Source organism: Zingiber officinale, chromosome 5B (genome assembly GCF_018446385.1).
Source record: "Zingiber officinale cultivar Zhangliang chromosome 5B, Zo_v1.1, whole genome shotgun sequence".
Classification (NCBI taxonomy): domain Eukaryota; kingdom Viridiplantae; phylum Streptophyta; class Magnoliopsida; order Zingiberales; family Zingiberaceae; genus Zingiber; species Zingiber officinale.
Genome location: NC_055995.1, coordinates 12,117,728 through 12,136,068, shown reverse-complemented (window position 1 = coordinate 12,136,068; position 18,341 = coordinate 12,117,728). Strand labels below are relative to the sequence as shown.

Here is an 18,341-nt window from a genome sequence, read left to right as displayed (position 1 = left end):
GCGACTGTGAACTTCTTGGACGGAACTAAGGACGCCAAATAACGAGCGTTCGCAAGTACTAAATTGATTAAGGCCGATCGGCCGTCAGTTTGTCAATACTTCATATTCACTGAACGCAAACAGTATGGCCAAGCGCTAAACGATTTGGAGGAAAACGAGCCAATCGATTAACCTGACCGGTCGCCTAGTGAGAAACACGTGGAGCCTAATTGATTCTATGAATGAGCATCGACAGAATAAGAAGGGGCAATGAAGGGCAAACAAAAATACAAGTAAAAGAACACAATTATGCCGAACGGCACGTATAAAAGTTTTATATTCGAAGCGGATGAAATCAGAAAGTACTTAGAAGAGCTCGCCTCACTCCGGGTCCTCAAAATTAAAAAGGCGTCCGGGATATCATCTATCATGGCCGCCAGGTCGGAGGCGGAATATGCATTCCCGTAGGAAGGTGGCCACCCTTCTTCAAGTACGCCATGGTGACCTTGACCGCCTCGGCGAAAGTTGAGGAGACGTTGTCGCCGAATTTTGCGCCGAACCGTTCCGAGCGGAGGTATTCTTGGCGCGCTCGCTAAGCGACTCGGCTCTCCCTCCTTATATTTTTGAGCACCGCCGGGAGGCGGTTAAGGAATCTTGGACCGCCTTCAAGTCCATCTCAGCCTTTGTGCGTTCAGCTGAACGGACCTCCCGCTCGGCGTTCACTGAGCCTCCAGATCCCGGGATCGCTGATCTAGCGCACGGACATCTCAGCTATCGCTCGCTTCTTCCGGGCAGTAGCGCGTTTGGCATCCGCCTCGCGCTTCTTGACTTGGCCCTCTAGCCGAGCCACCTCTGTAGACAGGTCGACGGACTTCTTCTGTTCGGCCTCGAGGGCTTGTTTCTCCCGCTCGGCCGTTGGACCTCCCGACACTTGGAGTTTTTCCAGGAGATCCTCCAACTCGGCTAGCCGATGGCTAGTGGCGATTTGCTCAGCCCAACGCTATAAGGGAAATAATAAAATCAGGAGCCAAACGGTAGCATGGCACGGGAAGAAAAATGAACGTACCTGAGTGGCCTGCTGCATGTTGTTATCGCCCAGCTGCTTGGGCGTCATGAGGGCCACCTGAATCTGGGCGTCCTCGAAGAGCTTGACAAGCGGACCCATCAGGGTTATTTCGTGGACGGGGCTCGATGGCCGATCGGCGGACAATAGATATTCCTCCGATGGGAATCGGAGGGTGGTCTTGATGGTCGGGTGGCCGGCCGGCGCTTCTTCAGCCGCGGTCGCATGACACGAGGACTCCCCTATAGTGGAAGTTTCGCCCAACCGTCGTAAGCGACGACGAGTCCGTGGAGGAGTGCCAGAGGGCTGTGCGGTGGGTGAGGTCACTGGGGTCCCGATCCGCGACGGCGTGTGATCTGGCGAAGCGACCCTGATCGGCGCCTGTGGCTCGCCTTCCTGGGTCGGCGGAAGGCTGGAGTCTCTTCGATGTTTTCGCCGAACTTCCAGTGGTGGATCCCCGACCTGAGGGACTCCCAGCTCGGCGGGGGCCGAGGAAACAGGATCCGCCTCAACCTCCGTTGAAGCGGATGGGGCAGCTTCTGTTTCAGGGGCGGACTGCGCCCCCCCGCCGGGCGGCTGGGATGAGACCCAGCTCGGCGAGCTCTTTTTGTAGCCGCCTCAATTTCCACGACCTTCAGATTGGCGGTAGCCTTGGAGCGCCACATGACTTCAGCTGCGGTGGAAGAAATTAAAATCAGTTAGACAAAAAGGCTAAGGGAGTAAAGAGTCTTTACCCATGCGGTAGGGGAGATTGGCGAACGGAGATAACCCAAAATATACAACACCTTGAGAAGCAACTGGTCGATCTTGTCTGCTGACGGACAACGATTAACCGCATGAAGGTAGGCGGATTGCTACGAATTTTGAGAGCTCCTGAGTCGACACAGTGATGCCATTTGGTTCGAAGGGTGGCCGCTCGGGAAGTCGGATATAGAAGAAAAACTCCTTCCAATGCTTGTTGGAGGTCGGCATATTATCAAAAATTTAAAGCCTATTCTACTTTGGAAAATAAAAGTGCCCAACTCAGATTGTTTGGGGTAGAAGAAGAAGTGGAATATTTTGGGGTCAAGAGAGATACTGTGCAGCTTAAAGAGGATGACCACCCCACTCAGCAGCCTAAAGGAATGGCACAAGTTGGCCGAGCGGGATGCGGAAATAATTACAAACCTCCAAAATAAATGGATGGGTAGGAAATCTAAGGCCGCCTGGAATTGGTCTAAAAGAAACAAACGGTGCCGATCGGCGGGTCATGGGGTCGGCTATAATTATTTCATGGTCATCAGGGATCCCATACGTCCGAACAAGACGCCGAGCCCCTCTTCATCAAATCGACTCTCCATGGTCTGATACCAAGGGCCATGAACGTCAACAGTGGGTTCGGAGGAGCTTTCTCGGAGAAGCAAAAGATAGCAAGAAACCGAAGGAATGGGAGCAAAGAGGCAAAACGAGTTGGGAAGACCTTGTAAACGAAGGGAGAAGACTAACTGAGAAGGAAGCGGGCGGAAAAGATCACCGGTGGGATGGTAGCCGCCGAAAAACAGGAACTGGATCGTCGGAGGTCGCGGCAGCAGAAAAGGCAGAGGGACAACCCGCAAGCGAATATGCGGCAAGGAAGGAGACGGAGGATGCAGGTCACGAGAGACGAGGTCATCATCTAACCGTCCATTTCAAAGTAATCGGCGTCCCATCGTACGGATCATCACCGCCACGCAAGGAGAGCCACGTGGCGCTCTGTCACCAAGCGCAATTAAGGCGCCCATACCGCGCATGCTTCATCTTAATGAAGAGGATTTGCGTGATTTTCGAGAAGATTTAAACAAGCAAACGTCCCCGTTGAGTGACAAGACAACCAAAATGAAGAGCCGAGCGGCTGAATTTGGCATGAGGTCCGAACGGCTCAAGGGATATTATAAGCGACGGTAAAGTGACGACCGCCCGCTCGGACACATAGTCCAGTCAGTCGGACTCACTACCTCCTTCGACTAGACTTGAAGGGAAGGCAAGTGATCCGGCGGTAAGATTGGGGGATCCACTTCCTAAAGGGTCTCAGCTTGAAGACAGATGAAGGGCTGACTAAGCGGTTAATGGTCGCGTCGAGTGGTTGAGTAGGTCCGAGCGGAACCAAAGATAACCCAGCCATGGGCTTGGGTTTCCGACGCCAAGGCGGGAGAACCGAATGGTGGTCCGTTCGGCCAGGATAAGGGCGAGGGTACGAGGGTTAGCCGAGTGGCCTATTCGTTTGGCTCAGGATATGGGATGTCAGCAAAGGCATGTCTGATGATTACGCCATACACAAGAGTGCACGATGGAGGATCTCGCCGTCACATCATGGAGAGGTTGGTACAGTAGCGGTATAGCCTTATGGACGTCTTTCTGACAGACCCATACCTGGGCATGGTCCTTCTGACAGACTCATACCTAGGCATGGCCGAAAGCAGGTGATTGCTTTGATTGGCGCGCCCAGGCTCCTTCGAGAGGTCTATATAAGGTCTCCATTTCTTCACCGGAGGTACGCAAGTCTTCATCCTGAGGCCACCTTTTTGTTATTCCTCGCCTAACTTGAGCGTCGGAGGGCCGTCGCCGGGGCACCCCTCCCGGCTCGGTTTTGCTGCAGGTTCGCCGGAGCTCACGAGGATCCAGCAGGGAGCGCCATGTGCCCAGTGTCCGTTGACTCCTGGTTCGGGAGCGGCTAGCCCCTGCTGAGCGGAAGCCGCTCACTGGCCACCCGCCGCCCAGATGACCACGAACCGAAGCAGTCCGTCCTCACCACGCAAGGTCCCACGCCATCCAAGAGGTAACCGCCGAGCGGCCCAAACTAAAGAAAAAGGTATGGACCCCCATGTTTTGCTCGTTCCATCGGACCGACACGCATAACACACGAGATTGCCGAAGCCTTCCCCTGATCGCCCACCCCGCTCCCCGGAGTGGCCGTCGTTGATCGCAATCATCCGACAGGCGACAGTAACACCATGAAGCCGGTCGGCGGATATCCAGAAAGTCTCCCGAGCGGTATCATCCTCAGGGGCACGGGGATAATCCCCGGGTATCTCAGGAGCGGCCTAGGCCATCCGCACGGGAGGAAGAAAATAGAAGCAACACGTCCCGGGACGAAATCAATATCATCGCTGGCAGACTGACCGGAGGTGACTCCAACAGAGCGAGGAAGGCGAGTGTCAGGCAGCTCAAGATCCATGCGATTGGCTGTAGTCAAGAACGGGCGAGCGGGCCCGAAATCAGCTTCGGGCCCAGGGACCTTAAGGGAGTAGAAGTGCCACATGACGACGCCCTCATCATCAAAGCGGTAATAGCTAACTATACTATTCACCGCATTTTTATCGATACAGGCAGCTCGGTCAACATTATATTTAAAAAGGCTTTCGACCAACTGCAAATTGATCGAGCTGAGTTGCTGCCCATGACAACCCCCCCTCTACGGATTTACGGGCAATGAAGTTCTACCGGTCGGACAGGTCCGACTAGCTATTTCGTTGGGAGAAGAGCCGCTTAGAAGGACGCGGACTGCCAACTTCGTCGTGGTCGACTCTCCCTCAGCATCCAATGTTATCCTGGGGCGACCAGCGCTGAGTGAGTTCCGAGCGACCGTCTCCACCTTCTACCAGAAAATTAAGTTCCCGGTTGAAGATAAAGTTGGAGAAGTGCGAGGAGACCAGCTGGCGGCTCGACGATGCTACGTCGAAATGGTCTGAGCTGAAGCTAATTCCGTGCGGAAGATGCCACGAATCGAGGTGTACGCCATAACCGAAAAGCCACCCTCTTTGGTTTATGAAGAAAAAGAGGAGGTGCAGATCCACCCGACCCGATCGGAGGCCACCACATTCATTGCGGCCGATCTGGAGGCAAGCCAGAAAAAGGAGGTGATCAAATGTCTCCAGAGAAACTGCGACGTCTTCATTTGGTCGACGCATGAGCTGTCGGGAATTTCGCCAAGTATAGCACAGCATGAGCTTCACGTCCGACCAGACGCTCGGCCGGTGAAGCAAAGGAAGAGGGACTTTAGCACCGAACAAAACACCATCATCCGAGCGGAGGTCGAGAAGCACCTGAAGGCCGGCCATATAAGGGAGGTCCAGTTCTCGAGCTGGCTCGTAAATGTAGTGCTAGTCTCCAAGCCGGGCAACAAGTGGAGGGTTTGCATCGATTTCCAGGATCTCAACAAAGCATGCCCAAAGGATTTCTACCCTCTGTCCCGGATTGATCAACTGGTGGACTCCATAGTCGGGTGTGAGCTGATATGCATGCTAGACGCCTATCAGGGCTACCATCAGGTGCCGCTCGCCCGAGAAGATCAAGAGAAGGTCAGCTTCATCACAGCCGACGACACTTACTGTTACAATGTAATCCCATTCGGACTGAAGAACACGGGAGCAACCTACCAGCGCTTGATGAACAAGGTATTCAAGGAGCAGATCGGACGCAATTTAGAAGTGTACGTAGATGATATTCTCATCAAGTCTGTCCAAGCGGCTGATCTTTTTACGGACATGGAGGAGACCTTCCAAACGCTGAGGAAGTATGGAGTCAAGCTGAACCCTCAGAAATATTTGTTCGGAGCAAAAGGTGGGCGTTTCTTGGGCTATATAGTGACCGAGCGGGGCATAGAGGCAAATCCCAGCAAGGTAAAAGTATTGCAAGATATGCCGCCCCCAAGAAATCTGAGGGAAGTACAGCGCCTGACCGGGCGGATAACTGCATTGTCAAGATTCATCTCTAAGACTGCCGACCGGAGTCTCCCTTTTCTCAAGATCCTACGCAAAGCTACTAAGTTTCATTGGGACGAGGAATGCGATCGGGCGTTTGAGGAGCTGAAGACATACCTGAACTCCTTGCCCGTGCTAGCCAAGCCAGCTGTAGGTGAGCCGCTCTGTATTTATTTATCATCAACCGAGCGGACAGTAGGCTCGGCATTAGTGAGGACGAGCGGTGAAGAACAACCCGTGTACTTCTTGAGCCATATTCTAAAAGATGCTGAATCTCGGTACACTGGGCTCGAGAAGCTAGCTTTTGCTTTGGTCCTCGCCGCTCGGAGACTTCGTCCTTATTTCCTAGCACATACAATCATCGTCCGGACAAATAGGCCATTGGGAAGAGTGTTGCTGAACCCAGAAGCGTCCGGACGGCTCATCAAATGGACAACGGAGTTAAGTGAATTTGACATTCAGTATCAACCCCGTTAGGCGATAAAGGCGTAGTCCTTAGCAGATTTTGTTACCGAAGTGCAAAATCTCGAGCCCGAAGCTATGTGGAAAATATTTGTGGACGGATCGTCCGCTCGGCTCGGGAGCGGGATTGGTGTGCTATTACTCTCTCCCCAAGAAGAACGGATGCACCTATCCGTCCGGCTGGACTATAGAGCCACAAATAATGAAGCGGAGTATGAGGCCCTCATAGCCGACTTGCAGGCAGCCCGACATGTAGGAGCCGGTCGGGTGACACTCCATTTAGACTCCCAGCTGGCCGCCCAGCAGCTCTCGGGCACTTTTGAGATTAACAATGCTCGGCTCAAGCTCTGCACTGAGGCCTTCAAAAAGCTCAAGACCCACTTCAAAGAAGTCATTATCCAGAAGATACCCCGAGCAGAGAACCAGGCGGCAGATGAGTTAGCCAAGCTCGCAAGTTCAATATCACCGGTCGTCATCCAGCAGTCAATTAAGCAAGTATCCTTGGTGGCGCACATTGACCGAATGGAGGGCCTCGCATTCCCGAGCGATTGGAGGACAGCCATCATGGAGTTTCTGCGCTTAGGTGCGACACCGTCCGATCGAGAGGAAGCCCAGCTATTGAGGAGGAGAGTCGGCCAGTTCACACTCGTTGGAGACCAACTCTACAAGAAGGCTTTCTCCCGCCCACTTTTGAAATGTGTGAGCTCGGAGGACGCGGAGTACATCCTCCAGGAAGTGCACCAAGGATCGTGCGGAGGACATCCGGGCGGGCGATCGCTGGCTAGGAAGATCCTGCTGGCCGGGTACTTCTGGCCAACCCTGCAAGCAGACGCCGCTCAGACCGTCGCGACGTGCCTCTCCTGCCAGAAGTACCACAATGTCTCCCACCGACCGGCGGAGGAGATGAAAACATCTACAGTGTCCTGTCCGTTCGATCAGTGGGGAATAGATATCGTAGGTCTGTTCCCTATGGCGACCGGTCAGCGGAAGTTTCTACTAGTGGCGGTCGACTACTTTTCCAAATGGGTGGAGGCCGAGCCACTGGCCAAGATCACCGAGCAGATGGTCAAAAGGTTTATCTGGCAGCATATAATCTGTCGGTTCGGCATTCCTCACCGGCTCATATCTGATAACGGGCGACAGTTCGTCGAGAAGCAGCTCAAAGAATGGTGCAAAAGTTATGGCATCGAACAACACTTTACTTCCGTGGCGTATCCCCAGAGCAACAGTCAAGCTGAAGTAACCAACCGAGAAATCCTCAGAATTCTTTGGGCTCGACTTAACCACATAGGAGGAAGCTGAGTGGACGAGCTGTCGGGCGTCCTATGGGCTATTCGCACGACCCCAAAGGAGGGAACGGGCGTCACGCCATTCCATTTAGTGTACAGCGGCGAAGCAGTTATCCCAGTTGAAGTCGGCGTAGAGTCCGTCCGGATCCAGAACTATGATGATGACAATGCCGAGCGGAGGAAGATGGAGTTGGACTTGATCGACGAAGAGCGAGCCAAGGCGTCCGTCCGGCTGATGGCGTACCGGCAGAGAATGAAGCAGAACTACAATCGGCACATGATCCCTAGAGCATTCTAGGTCGGCGACCTAGTGTGGAAGAAAGTAAAGCCTGTCGGGGACGTTGGCAAGCTGGAGGCTCTTTGGGCGGGCCCCTTCAAAGTCATCGAAAAGCTCCGCTCGGGTGCCTATTATTTGGAGGATGAAGACGGGCGGTAGTTGGATCGACCATGGAGCACAAATTATCTCCAGCCGTACCGAGCTGGGTGAGAGGTGCGCCGATGTAATTCATTGTATGTATGTCTTGGTCGCCTATGTCCTTTTAATGCAGGAAGCAAAGTGATAAAACGCATTTGGTATTATTCGCCGAACGACCGACTACACAAAGACCCCGTGCCGCTCGGCAGGGCGTATATCATCCGTGTTGAAATTAGCCTGGAAGGTCGTCGAGCTCCGACGTTAAATATCGAGAGTCGGACCGGCGACTATAAACCCTCTGGCCGGAAGACCGTCGAGCTCCGACATTAAATATCGAGAGTCGGATCGGTAACTATAAACCCCCCGGCCGAAAGACCGTCGAGCTCCGACGTTAAATATCGAGAGTCGGACCGACGACTATAAACCCCCCGGCCGGAAGGCGTCGCGCTCCGACGTTAAATATCGAGAGTCGGACCGGCGACTATAAACCCCCCGGTCGGAAGACCGTCGAGCTCCGACGTTAAATATCGAGAGTCGGACCGGCGACTATAAACCCCCCGGCCGGAAGGCCGTCGAGCTCCGACGTTAAATATCGAGAGTCGGACCGGTGACTATAAACCCCCCGGCCGGAAGGTCGTCGAGCTCCGACGTTAAATATCGAGAGTCGGACCGGCGACTATAAACCCTCCGGCCGGAAGACCGTCGAGCTCCGATGTTAAATATCGAGAGTCGGACCGGCGACTATAAACCCTCCGGCCGGAAGACCGTCGAGCTCCGACGTTAAATATCGAGAGTCGGACCGGCGACTATAAGCCCTCCGTCCGGAAGACCGTCGAGCTCCGACGTTAAATGTCGAGAGTCGGACCAGCGACTATAAACCCTCCAGCCGGAAGACCGACGAGCTCCGACGTTAAATATCAAGAGTCGGACTGGCGACTATAAAACCCTCCGGCCGGAAGACCGTCGAGCTCCGACGTTAAATATCGAGAGTCGGACCGGCGACTATAAACCCCCCGGCCGGAACGAAAGACGCTTGAAGAGGAGCGACAAGGGAAAGTAGTGACGAGTCATATACCACCTACGCCCGCTTGGGAGGGCTAGTTGGCCGAGTTGTGTGTCATAGGCCCCGACCAATCACCCATAAGCATGCAAAGTAAAAATGAAGTTGCACAACACAGATAAATTTTTCATTGAAATTAGAGGAATCAAGGCCGAGCAGCCGAATTACAAAAAGGGAAGTTTTTGGCCGAATGACCGAATAACATAAAGACATCTTTTCCAGAAAATCATAAAGGTCCTTAGGGATGGTGCTAAGGAGCGCCACATAGTCTTGGGCCGGGATACTGGCGGAGTCAGGGAGCTGACCCTTGGACTTCAGATATTCCGTCGTGGCGGTGATGGCAAGCTCAAAGGCAGTATACATCCGCTCGCACACTTTTTCTGAAAATTCGGTCGAGCGGATGTGCTTCAGCCTCAGGGCTGCGACTCGACCGGGATCAACCTCCTGGTACTCCTTGAAGGCAGCTTGGGAAGCTTCAAGAGCCTCTTGTAATTTCTTCAGCTCATCCTTATGTTTGATGGCTTCACTCGAGCGGCTCGCCTTCTCGCCATCCAGCTGCTCCATCAGCTCTTTGACTCGTTGCTCCAGGCCCCGGGCCTCGACATTTTTCTTCTCCAGATCGGCGATAGTCGTTTTCTTTCGATCGGTTGTCAGGCTTATTTTTTGGTCCAGTGATTTGACCTGTCGCTCGAGTTCGGCCAGAGTATGGGCCTGGTCAGCCGTCTTCTTTTGCTCAGCCGCCAACAGATCTTGGGTCTTCTTGAGCTCTTTCTGCAGCTCGGCGTATGAAGGACCCTGGGAGGACGCGCCGCCCGAACTCCTTAGCCTCTTTAACTCTTCGTCCACCATGGCTAGACGATTGGAGACAGCGATCTCCTCTACCCATCTCTGACATAAATAAAATCATTAATAGCCAATCGGAGAAAGCGCGTAGAAGACTCCAAAGAAAACATAGTTACCCCAGTGGCTTGCTGCATATGGCTATTGGCCAGATTGCCGAGTGGAATCATCGCGACACGTGCTCGAGCGTCAGCCTACATCTCGGCTTGGGGCGCCTTCATGGTGATCATGTGCTCAGGCGCGGTTGACCGATCGGACTCGGGCATCAACTCTTCGGTGGGGAGATGCAGGGAGACCCTGATGGTACGGCGCCGACCAGGAGTCGTCTGAGCGGAAGCTAGGGAAGGATCGGAGGCTGGTGCAGAAAACTGGGACAAAATGGCCGAGCGTTGGACTCGGCGGTGAGAGGGCGGAAGGGCACTGACAGGTATGACCTCGAGGGGGTCCGCGGACGCGTCCAGTTGGGATAGGGTCCGATCGGACGAGATCGCCTCCACCGCTGGGGCTTTGCCGCGAGAATCGGCGGTGGTTCGTACAGACGGCTGGACCGCGGAAGTGGTCGATCGAAGTGGCGTCTCCGTTCGGGGCCTCTTTTGTCGGAGAGAGCGCTCTTCCTCCTGAGCGGAGCCTTCCTCCTGGACTGTTGGTCCCCTGCTGGGGGTAGCGCCTCTTGCCATATCCCGGGGAGAGGCTTGAGCGGCCGACTCCTCGTGGGTCTCGCTCTCCCCTTCGTGTGAGCCGACCGGAGCAATGCCCAGTTGCCCCATCTCCTTGGCCACTGCGGCCTCGAGCGCCGCCGCTTTCCTCTTCAAAATCCCGGCCATCACGGACTCCATGACAATGTCCGCTGCAAAGGAAAAAGGAGAAAATCAGTTAGCAATCAAGGCGAATGCACAAGTAAATTTCTTACCAAAGCTGCTCGGGAGGGGAGTCCGGATCGGACTCAGACCAAATATGTACATCACCCCTTCGGGTAAGAATTTGTTGATGTCGAACTTCAGACCGGCTAGCATGTTGGCAGCGTGAAGATAGTCCGGTCGGGTCTTAAACCTCTTTAGCTCAGGGGAGGTTGGTGGTCCGACCTGCCACTGGGTTCGGAAAAGGGCCCGTTCGGGAAGACGAAGATAGAAGTAGTACTCTTTGCAATGTTTATTGGAAGAGGACAGTTTATTAAAGAAGACTAAATCGGGCTGAGCCTGGAACATGTAAGTACCCAGCTCGGACTGTTTAGGATAATAAAAATAGTAGAAGACCTCCGGTCAGAGGGGAATGTTGTGGATTCTGAACAAGACAACAACACCACATAGAAGGCGGAAGGTGTTAGGGACTAAGATTCCGAGCGGAATGCCGAAAAAATTACAGACTTCTACGATAAAGGGATGAAGAGGAAAGCGCAGACCGGCTATGAACTGGTCGCGGAAAAAACAGATTGCTCCGCGCGGCGGTTTGTGTAGCCGAGCGGAGGGGGAGGGTAAGATAAGTTCAAAGTTAGAGGGGATGTCAAAATTATCTATCAGAATATCGACGTCGCGCCGATCGAAGCGCGACTCCATGGTGGTATACCACGGGCCGAGGCATGGGTCTTGAGTTTGAGAAGAGCTGGCCATAAGCCGAGTGGGAAAAGGAGCAAGAGATGTACGAAAGGGAAAAAAGCTTAAGAGAGGGGACCAAATCGTAACCAGAAGACGAGAACGCGAAGAGAAGAAAAAAGCACGAGGAAAAACAAGAAATGAAAAGAAGATGGCAGAAGGACCTTACGAAAGCAGACAAAGATCGAAGGAAGAATGCGAAAGGTCACCGGAAGAAGTAGCAGCAGGATCACCGGAGCAGGAATGGCAGGGAAAACTTCTGGGCACGCGAAAGAAGGAATGCGGCAGAGGAAGAAGGCAGAAGCTTTATAGGGTTGGGCCCGAATGGCCTCAGCCGTCGGATGCATGTCGCAAAAACCAAGGACTCTATCGGGCCGTCCGTTTCAAACCGCCTCGGTCTCGTCGCCCGCGACGCCGCCATCGTACAATGATGGCAGCAGCACCACGTGGCATTCGGCCACTGGAGTGCATTTAATGAGCACCTTCACGAGTCACAGAGCGCATGCCCGGCCTTAATGTCGAAGATTGGCGCAAATTTCGAAGAGATCCGAGGAATGTTGGCGTTGACTAAGGTCATAGCTACCCCCGTGGGGGTCGAGCGGAGGATAGTTTCACAGAGACGCTGCTCGGCGTGACTGGCGGTCCAGTCAGTCGGACTAATCGCCTCCTTCGACTAGACTTGAAGGGGAGGCAAGTGATCCGGCAGTAAGGACGGGGGACCCCCTTTGTGGGGAGCCAATGACACGTAGAGGTCAGAAGTCAAAAGGGTCAGCATGAGGTCCAGACGATCGGAGAAGGGTCGGGCCAACCGGCCGAACGGGTCTGGGCGGAATCAAAGACAACCCGACGGGGAGTTGGGTTTCCGACGCTCATGGTGAACAGGGTCGCCAAGCCGAGCGGGTAGCCCGCTCGGCCGAGGCGTAAAGCAGCAATGCTGTGAAGGAATAGTCTTAGCCGAGCACGCGACCCGGAAGATTCCCGGTCGGACCGATACCTACGCCCGGTCGGAAGTGATGTGCCTGCCGAGCGGCTGGACGCTCGGCTCGGGGAAAAAAGAGACAAAGACAAGGGGACATTAGGGAACATCATCTTCTGACAACAGGCATATTCGACGACCAGGCCATACGCAAAATCCTACGACGGAAGGTTCTGTTGTCCCATCAGAGAGGTGCTCGGACTGTAGCAGTATGGTGTCAGGCATGCTCCTCTGGTAAGCCCATACTGAGGTATGGTAAAGGACACGTATACGCCTCGACAAGTGTGCATAAGCCTCCCTAGAGCTCTATATAAGAGCCCACAAATTTCACCGGAGGTACACGATCTCTCATCTTTGGAGTCACTTCATCGTTTTCCTCTTGCCTGACTTGAGCGTCGGAGGGTCATCGCCGGGAACCCCTTCCCGGCTCGACTTCCTTGCAGGTTCGCCGGAGATCCGTTCAGCTGGTCGGAGATAGAGGAGAGCGCCACGTCCCCAGCGTCCATCGACTCAGCGCTCGGACAGGATCAACTGCTATCCGTGAGCACCGTAACGGAGCAATATCATTTTACGAAGATAGTGTCGAACACTAACCTCGATGATAACAAATCAGTTTGCTTCCTCTCGACAACAATCTCCCAGAAGTCCCAACAGTCAACTAAAATCGACTATGTCAAATACTGAGGAATAAATTCAGAGGATCGGGGACCTCACAAATTCTTGATTTATTCTTATGATCATTAGAAATTTGATAGAGTCAAACTAGTTATCTTAGAATTAGTTGGTAGAAAATAAATTTCCTATAAAATCCTAATAATTTTAATAAAATAAAACATCTTTTATACAAAATTCTACCGATTAAAAAAATTTGATGACTTAACTAATTTTTATTTTCCTCCATTGAAAGATAAAGTAATTGTAAGTGGAGGGTATTCTCAGTTGTTATTATTTTTTAATATAGATATCTTGAATTGATTAATTCTGATGATTATTAATAAAAAATTTCTTTCTAATGACTATTAAGATAAATTAGAAATAAAAAATTTCTTTCTAATGACTATTAAGATAAATTAGAAAGTATTTATAAAAACTCAAACTCATCTAGATAGACAACATTTTTAAGCCTGCTTTTTAATTAGACAACATTCTTAAGCGCGTTTTTTATTAAAGAGAAAAATCTCCTATACTATATCACAGGCCGGACCGTACAACTGTTGCTATTTTATTTCTTGGGTTATTGTTGTTTTGATGTCAGTATAATTCTTATTTGATCCAGTGCAAAGTAGCATATATAGTTGTGAAGAAGACCACTTTTTAATGAATTAATTGCTAGTTTATTGTTTGATCATTATTTTTTTATGTCAATGTATTTCTTTATTCATATTAATTTTTTTTAGAAAGAAATTATTCGCTTTCTAATATAATTTTTATGTTTCAATTATTAAATTTTGTTTCTATAGATTAAAAGGAAAAAAATTAGGATATTAAAAAAATATCTTATATATATGGATCTTTTCTATTTTCCTATATTAATTATATATTACCTTTTTTACTTATTAAATTTTATAAAAAGAGGAACACGTCCTAACCTTATATATTAATCAAAACAAAGTAATAATATATCTACAATTTCTTAAGGTGGGAACGGCTTATTCAAAGGCCAGAAGAAGAGATTGATGGACAAAAGGTCGCGACTACTATTAGGTTTTGTATCTTTCCGACACAGAAATTTAAGATTATTTATTTTTTTCTGCTGTTGATTCAGTGAGGTTTTTTATTTTTTTACCGGGTACAAGTCCACGGTCTTATCTTCTACATGGAGTCTCGGAATAAAGGAGAGTTATCCCATTCCCACGAGGGTGCAGAGATCAGGACGATGCCAAGAGATAGTGTCGGCGAGGAGGAGGAAGAAGAAGGAGACGACAAGGGAACATTGTTGTCGTGGGACGCCATTCTACCTGACGAACTCCTGCAGAAGGTGCTCTCCTTGTTGCCCATCGCCAACATCATCAAATCGAGCATCGTGTGCAAACGGTGGTATGAGGTGGTTCACTCCTGCCCCCCGATGTCGTGGGAGATGATGGCGCCACAGAAGTCATTGTTCTTCAGATCCTGCTTTAACGACTGTGCCTTCTCAGGCATCGTGTACGACCCTTGTCTCCTCCGGTGGTGCAACTTCGACTTCCCCCGCTTAGAAAAGGGCATCTGGTGCACATCCTCCTCCTGCGGCCTGGTCTGCTTAATGAACCCCAATGACGGGAGCCGCTTATTGGTCGGCAATCCCATCAAGAGAGACTGGAAGCAGCTTCCTCAAGTCCCCGCCTGCTCTTTCCCCCACTACAATGCGCTCGCCTTGTCGTTCGACCGCCGCACGCGCGGCTACACCGTGGTCGTCGCCAAGTGCTCCCGCACCCCGCAATTGCCAGGGAAGTCCAAGCAATGGCACTTATCGGTCCACGTGTACCAATCGACGACGAAATCGTGGGTCACTCCCTTCGCCCAAGACCTCGGCCTCTGGATAGGCAGCTACGAGGCCGTCATATGCGACGGCGTGCTCTACTACTTCATGAGCCATCAGGATCTGACCACCCCCCACTTAATAGCGTTCAACCTCATGAAGCCGCCCTCTAGCATTCAGTCTTTGCTTCAAGAATCTATTCCTGCGCCATACCCTCTTATCTGTACTGGGTTGATCAACTTGTCGAACAAATTGGTCATGGTCGCCATGAAAGACTACGGGGCGCACGAGGGAGTGGTGATTTTGGAACTCGAGGATAAGACATGGCGGGAAGTGGCTCAAATGCCCATCTCCATGTACAAGGATTTACGCTGCAAGTATTTAATCTGGTGTTGCGGCGTCGGCGACTTCCTCTTCATGCACGCCTCAATGTGGTCGGTGCCACTGACCTTCGACATGAGGCAGAAGGTGTGGAAATGGTCGAGCCACCCCTACCTTGAGCAGTTGGACTTCTGCAACAGACCGGAGTCCCTATTCTACTGCGGCTTCTGCTTCGAACCGAGACTCGACGTCTCCTCTTGATCTTGATCTCTCTACTGCTTCATTTAATTTACCACTCGACAAAAAAAATTTTTTTAGCTTCATCTTGTTTTGTTTAAGAAATTTTATTGTCTGCTAAGATTTTGATCGTCTGTGTATGAGATAGAGTAACCAATAAGCTGAATTACATATGACAAAAGACGATTCGTTCATCCTAGAGCCTCGTCAATCTATTTCTAGGCCAACATGGAGGCAGTAATCATAAGTGGCTACTAATCATTGCAGATGGTCAAGACAAAGGAAAGATATACTCAGACGTAACACACCATGTTTTAATCACCGTACTACCCCAAGAGACTGGGGCGGTGCGTAGTATTGCGCATCTTTGTCATCTCATGAAAAATTAATTATGGCTAAATTGAAGACTGTTTATGGACTTTAAGAGGTTTAAACTGACTAATCAGATGAAAGTTTACTTTGGGATAAAAAGCCGGATTAGTAACAACCAAATCTTATATCATTTTAGTTTTAGTTCCTTTTAGTTTTAGTAAGGGAGAAATTTCCATATTACGGTCCTGCCATCTTTTAATCACTTTTTTATCTTAGTTCTTTTTGAAAATTTCTTATTGAACTATGAAAATTTATTTTATTTAACCCATCAATTTGAATTTATTTAATTTTATAAAGATGCTTTTGATACCAATCAAAGTTCTTAAGAAGTTATTTTACAAGAGTTCTTAGATATTGATTTTACACTAGTCAAAAGTTATTAATGATTATAGATTCATTAGAATCACTTTAAATATAAAATATTCTCTTATGGTACTCTCGTAAGTTTAACAATGCACATATTTCTTAATTTCAAAACATTTTAAGTTATGTATGAGAGCTAAAACAATTCCATACATAGTCATCAACACCATCCTCCCTCTTGTACTCTCTTAAATCTAACTATGTTAAAAAAAATTGATATTATTTTTAGTCACCAATAAGTTCCGATCAAAAGTTATTGATGAGCCTAAATTTATTAAATTAGGTTTAAACATTTAGCATTCTTTTTCATGTCAGTGACATACTTAAATTTTCTAATTTAAATTTTTTTAAAGTTATTAGTGAGAGTTAAAAGAAATCATAATGAGTTTAAAACATAATCATTGGAGTGCATAAACTCACTAGAATCACTTCAATTATAAATAGAAAAATTATAGAAGGTGATATTGAGAGATTTTTTTTTCAGGATCTTTCAATTTGTTAATATTTCTTGAAAGTAAAAAGCACGTGCCTAGAGATATTAGTTTCATATTGGGTGAGACTGTATTAAAAGTGTGATTCTATTCATCATTTTCAATAGGATTATAATCCTACGGAGAATGACAAAATCAAGAGTTTAAAAATCCTCATTAGTGCTAGCGTAGGGCATTTTTTAAAAAAAAAAATAAATGGGAGTGGTAACTTAAAGAGAAAAATGAAATTATATTCTATAAGAATACTTTTATAGGTACGCATAGGATTTGATAAACAAAAAACCAGGTCATATCTTCTCTCAGTAATTTTTAGTTTCTTTTGGTCTCTTTCATAATTTGCACGTTGGATCATGATCCAACGGATAAATTTGCACGTCAAATCATGGCCCGGTGGCCTCCGACCGCTGACTCAATTCAAAACTATAACTTAATTGGGAAGGTGAATCTAGGAAAGATCGTAGCCAATTTTAGTCGGATTTTGACTACTATCCGACGTGTAAATTAATAAAGAGATCAGGGATTAAGGACCAAAAAATCTAACCTTAAAAAACCCGAAATTATTAAATACTAAATTTTTATCTGAAATGTTTCTATATCTTCAATATTTATTTTCTAATTTTTTAAATTTATTTTAGTTAATTTATATTCAATGATTTAAAACAAATAAGCTAGAAAATTTATATAAAGTTCGATTTTCTAATTCCCTACGTTTTTTCTCCCCACACTCCAAACAACGCCACATCATGCACACCAGCCACCCGTCATTCGTTTCCTCCGATTAGTACCACACCCCTCCTCTTCGTGTCTGCTAGAAAGTTGTGGTCCCCTCAGGACGATTTAGTAGCTAGTCTATGAGGAATTGTCATCATGAGGTATAAAATTTAAATCTCGGTAAAACTGAGATAAATGTCTCTCTTATGTGCTAATCACTATTTCAAAGGCTAGTAGTCGTCCGTGATTTACCTCTTCCGTGTTGACCCTGTAATAAATTGGCGGAGGCTCTCGGGGCGAACGTATTCATCTTTTGCTACCATACTGGAAAGCTGTGAATTAACCATAGACTTACCATCAAAATAAAATTTGATTGTTAAATAGTAACTCAAATTAAATATGATCATTAATATCTATCGCTAATTTTAGCAATAGAATTATTGCTAATTTTAGCAATCAAATTAATATCGTTCGCTAATTTTAGCAACTAATTTTGATTTGTTCGCTAAATTAGCGACTAGCAAATTGTATTCGGTTGTTAAAATTGAGACAAATTTAAAATTTTTATTGCTAATTTTATTGACCGAATTAATATCGGTTACTAATGCTAGAGACTGAATTTAAATTCGGTCACTAAATTAGCGTTTGATAAATTATATTCAGTCGCTAATTTTAACAACTGATATTTTATATTTGGTCATTAATTTTAGTGATCTAATTAAAATGATCACTAAAATTAATGATCAAAAGTTTAGCGATTGATATTTCAATCTCTAATCGGTAGCTAAATATATTTAGCGACTAATTTTGATTCTGTTACTAAATTAGTTATCAATAAATTATATTCTATCGCTAATTTAAATTCAGTCGTTAAAATATAAATAAATTTTAAATTTCTATAGTTAAATTTAACTACTGAATTTAAATTCGACGAGAATATTTTCATGAAAAATATTTAGAGCCCTAGAAATTTTACATGAATTTATGCATGATTAAA

General features: G+C 48.3%; 1 protein-coding gene across 1 annotated transcript; it reads left to right on the top strand.

The window, feature by feature from the left end:
- Window positions 1–14,207: 14,207 nt before the first annotated feature.
- Window positions 14,208–15,431, top strand: LOC121986507 (F-box/kelch-repeat protein At3g61590-like). The gene has a single exon (XM_042540476.1). The coding sequence runs from the start codon at window positions 14,208–14,210 to the stop codon at window positions 15,429–15,431; it is 1,224 nt and encodes a 407-aa protein (XP_042396410.1).
- Window positions 15,432–18,341: the final 2,910 nt, after the last annotated feature.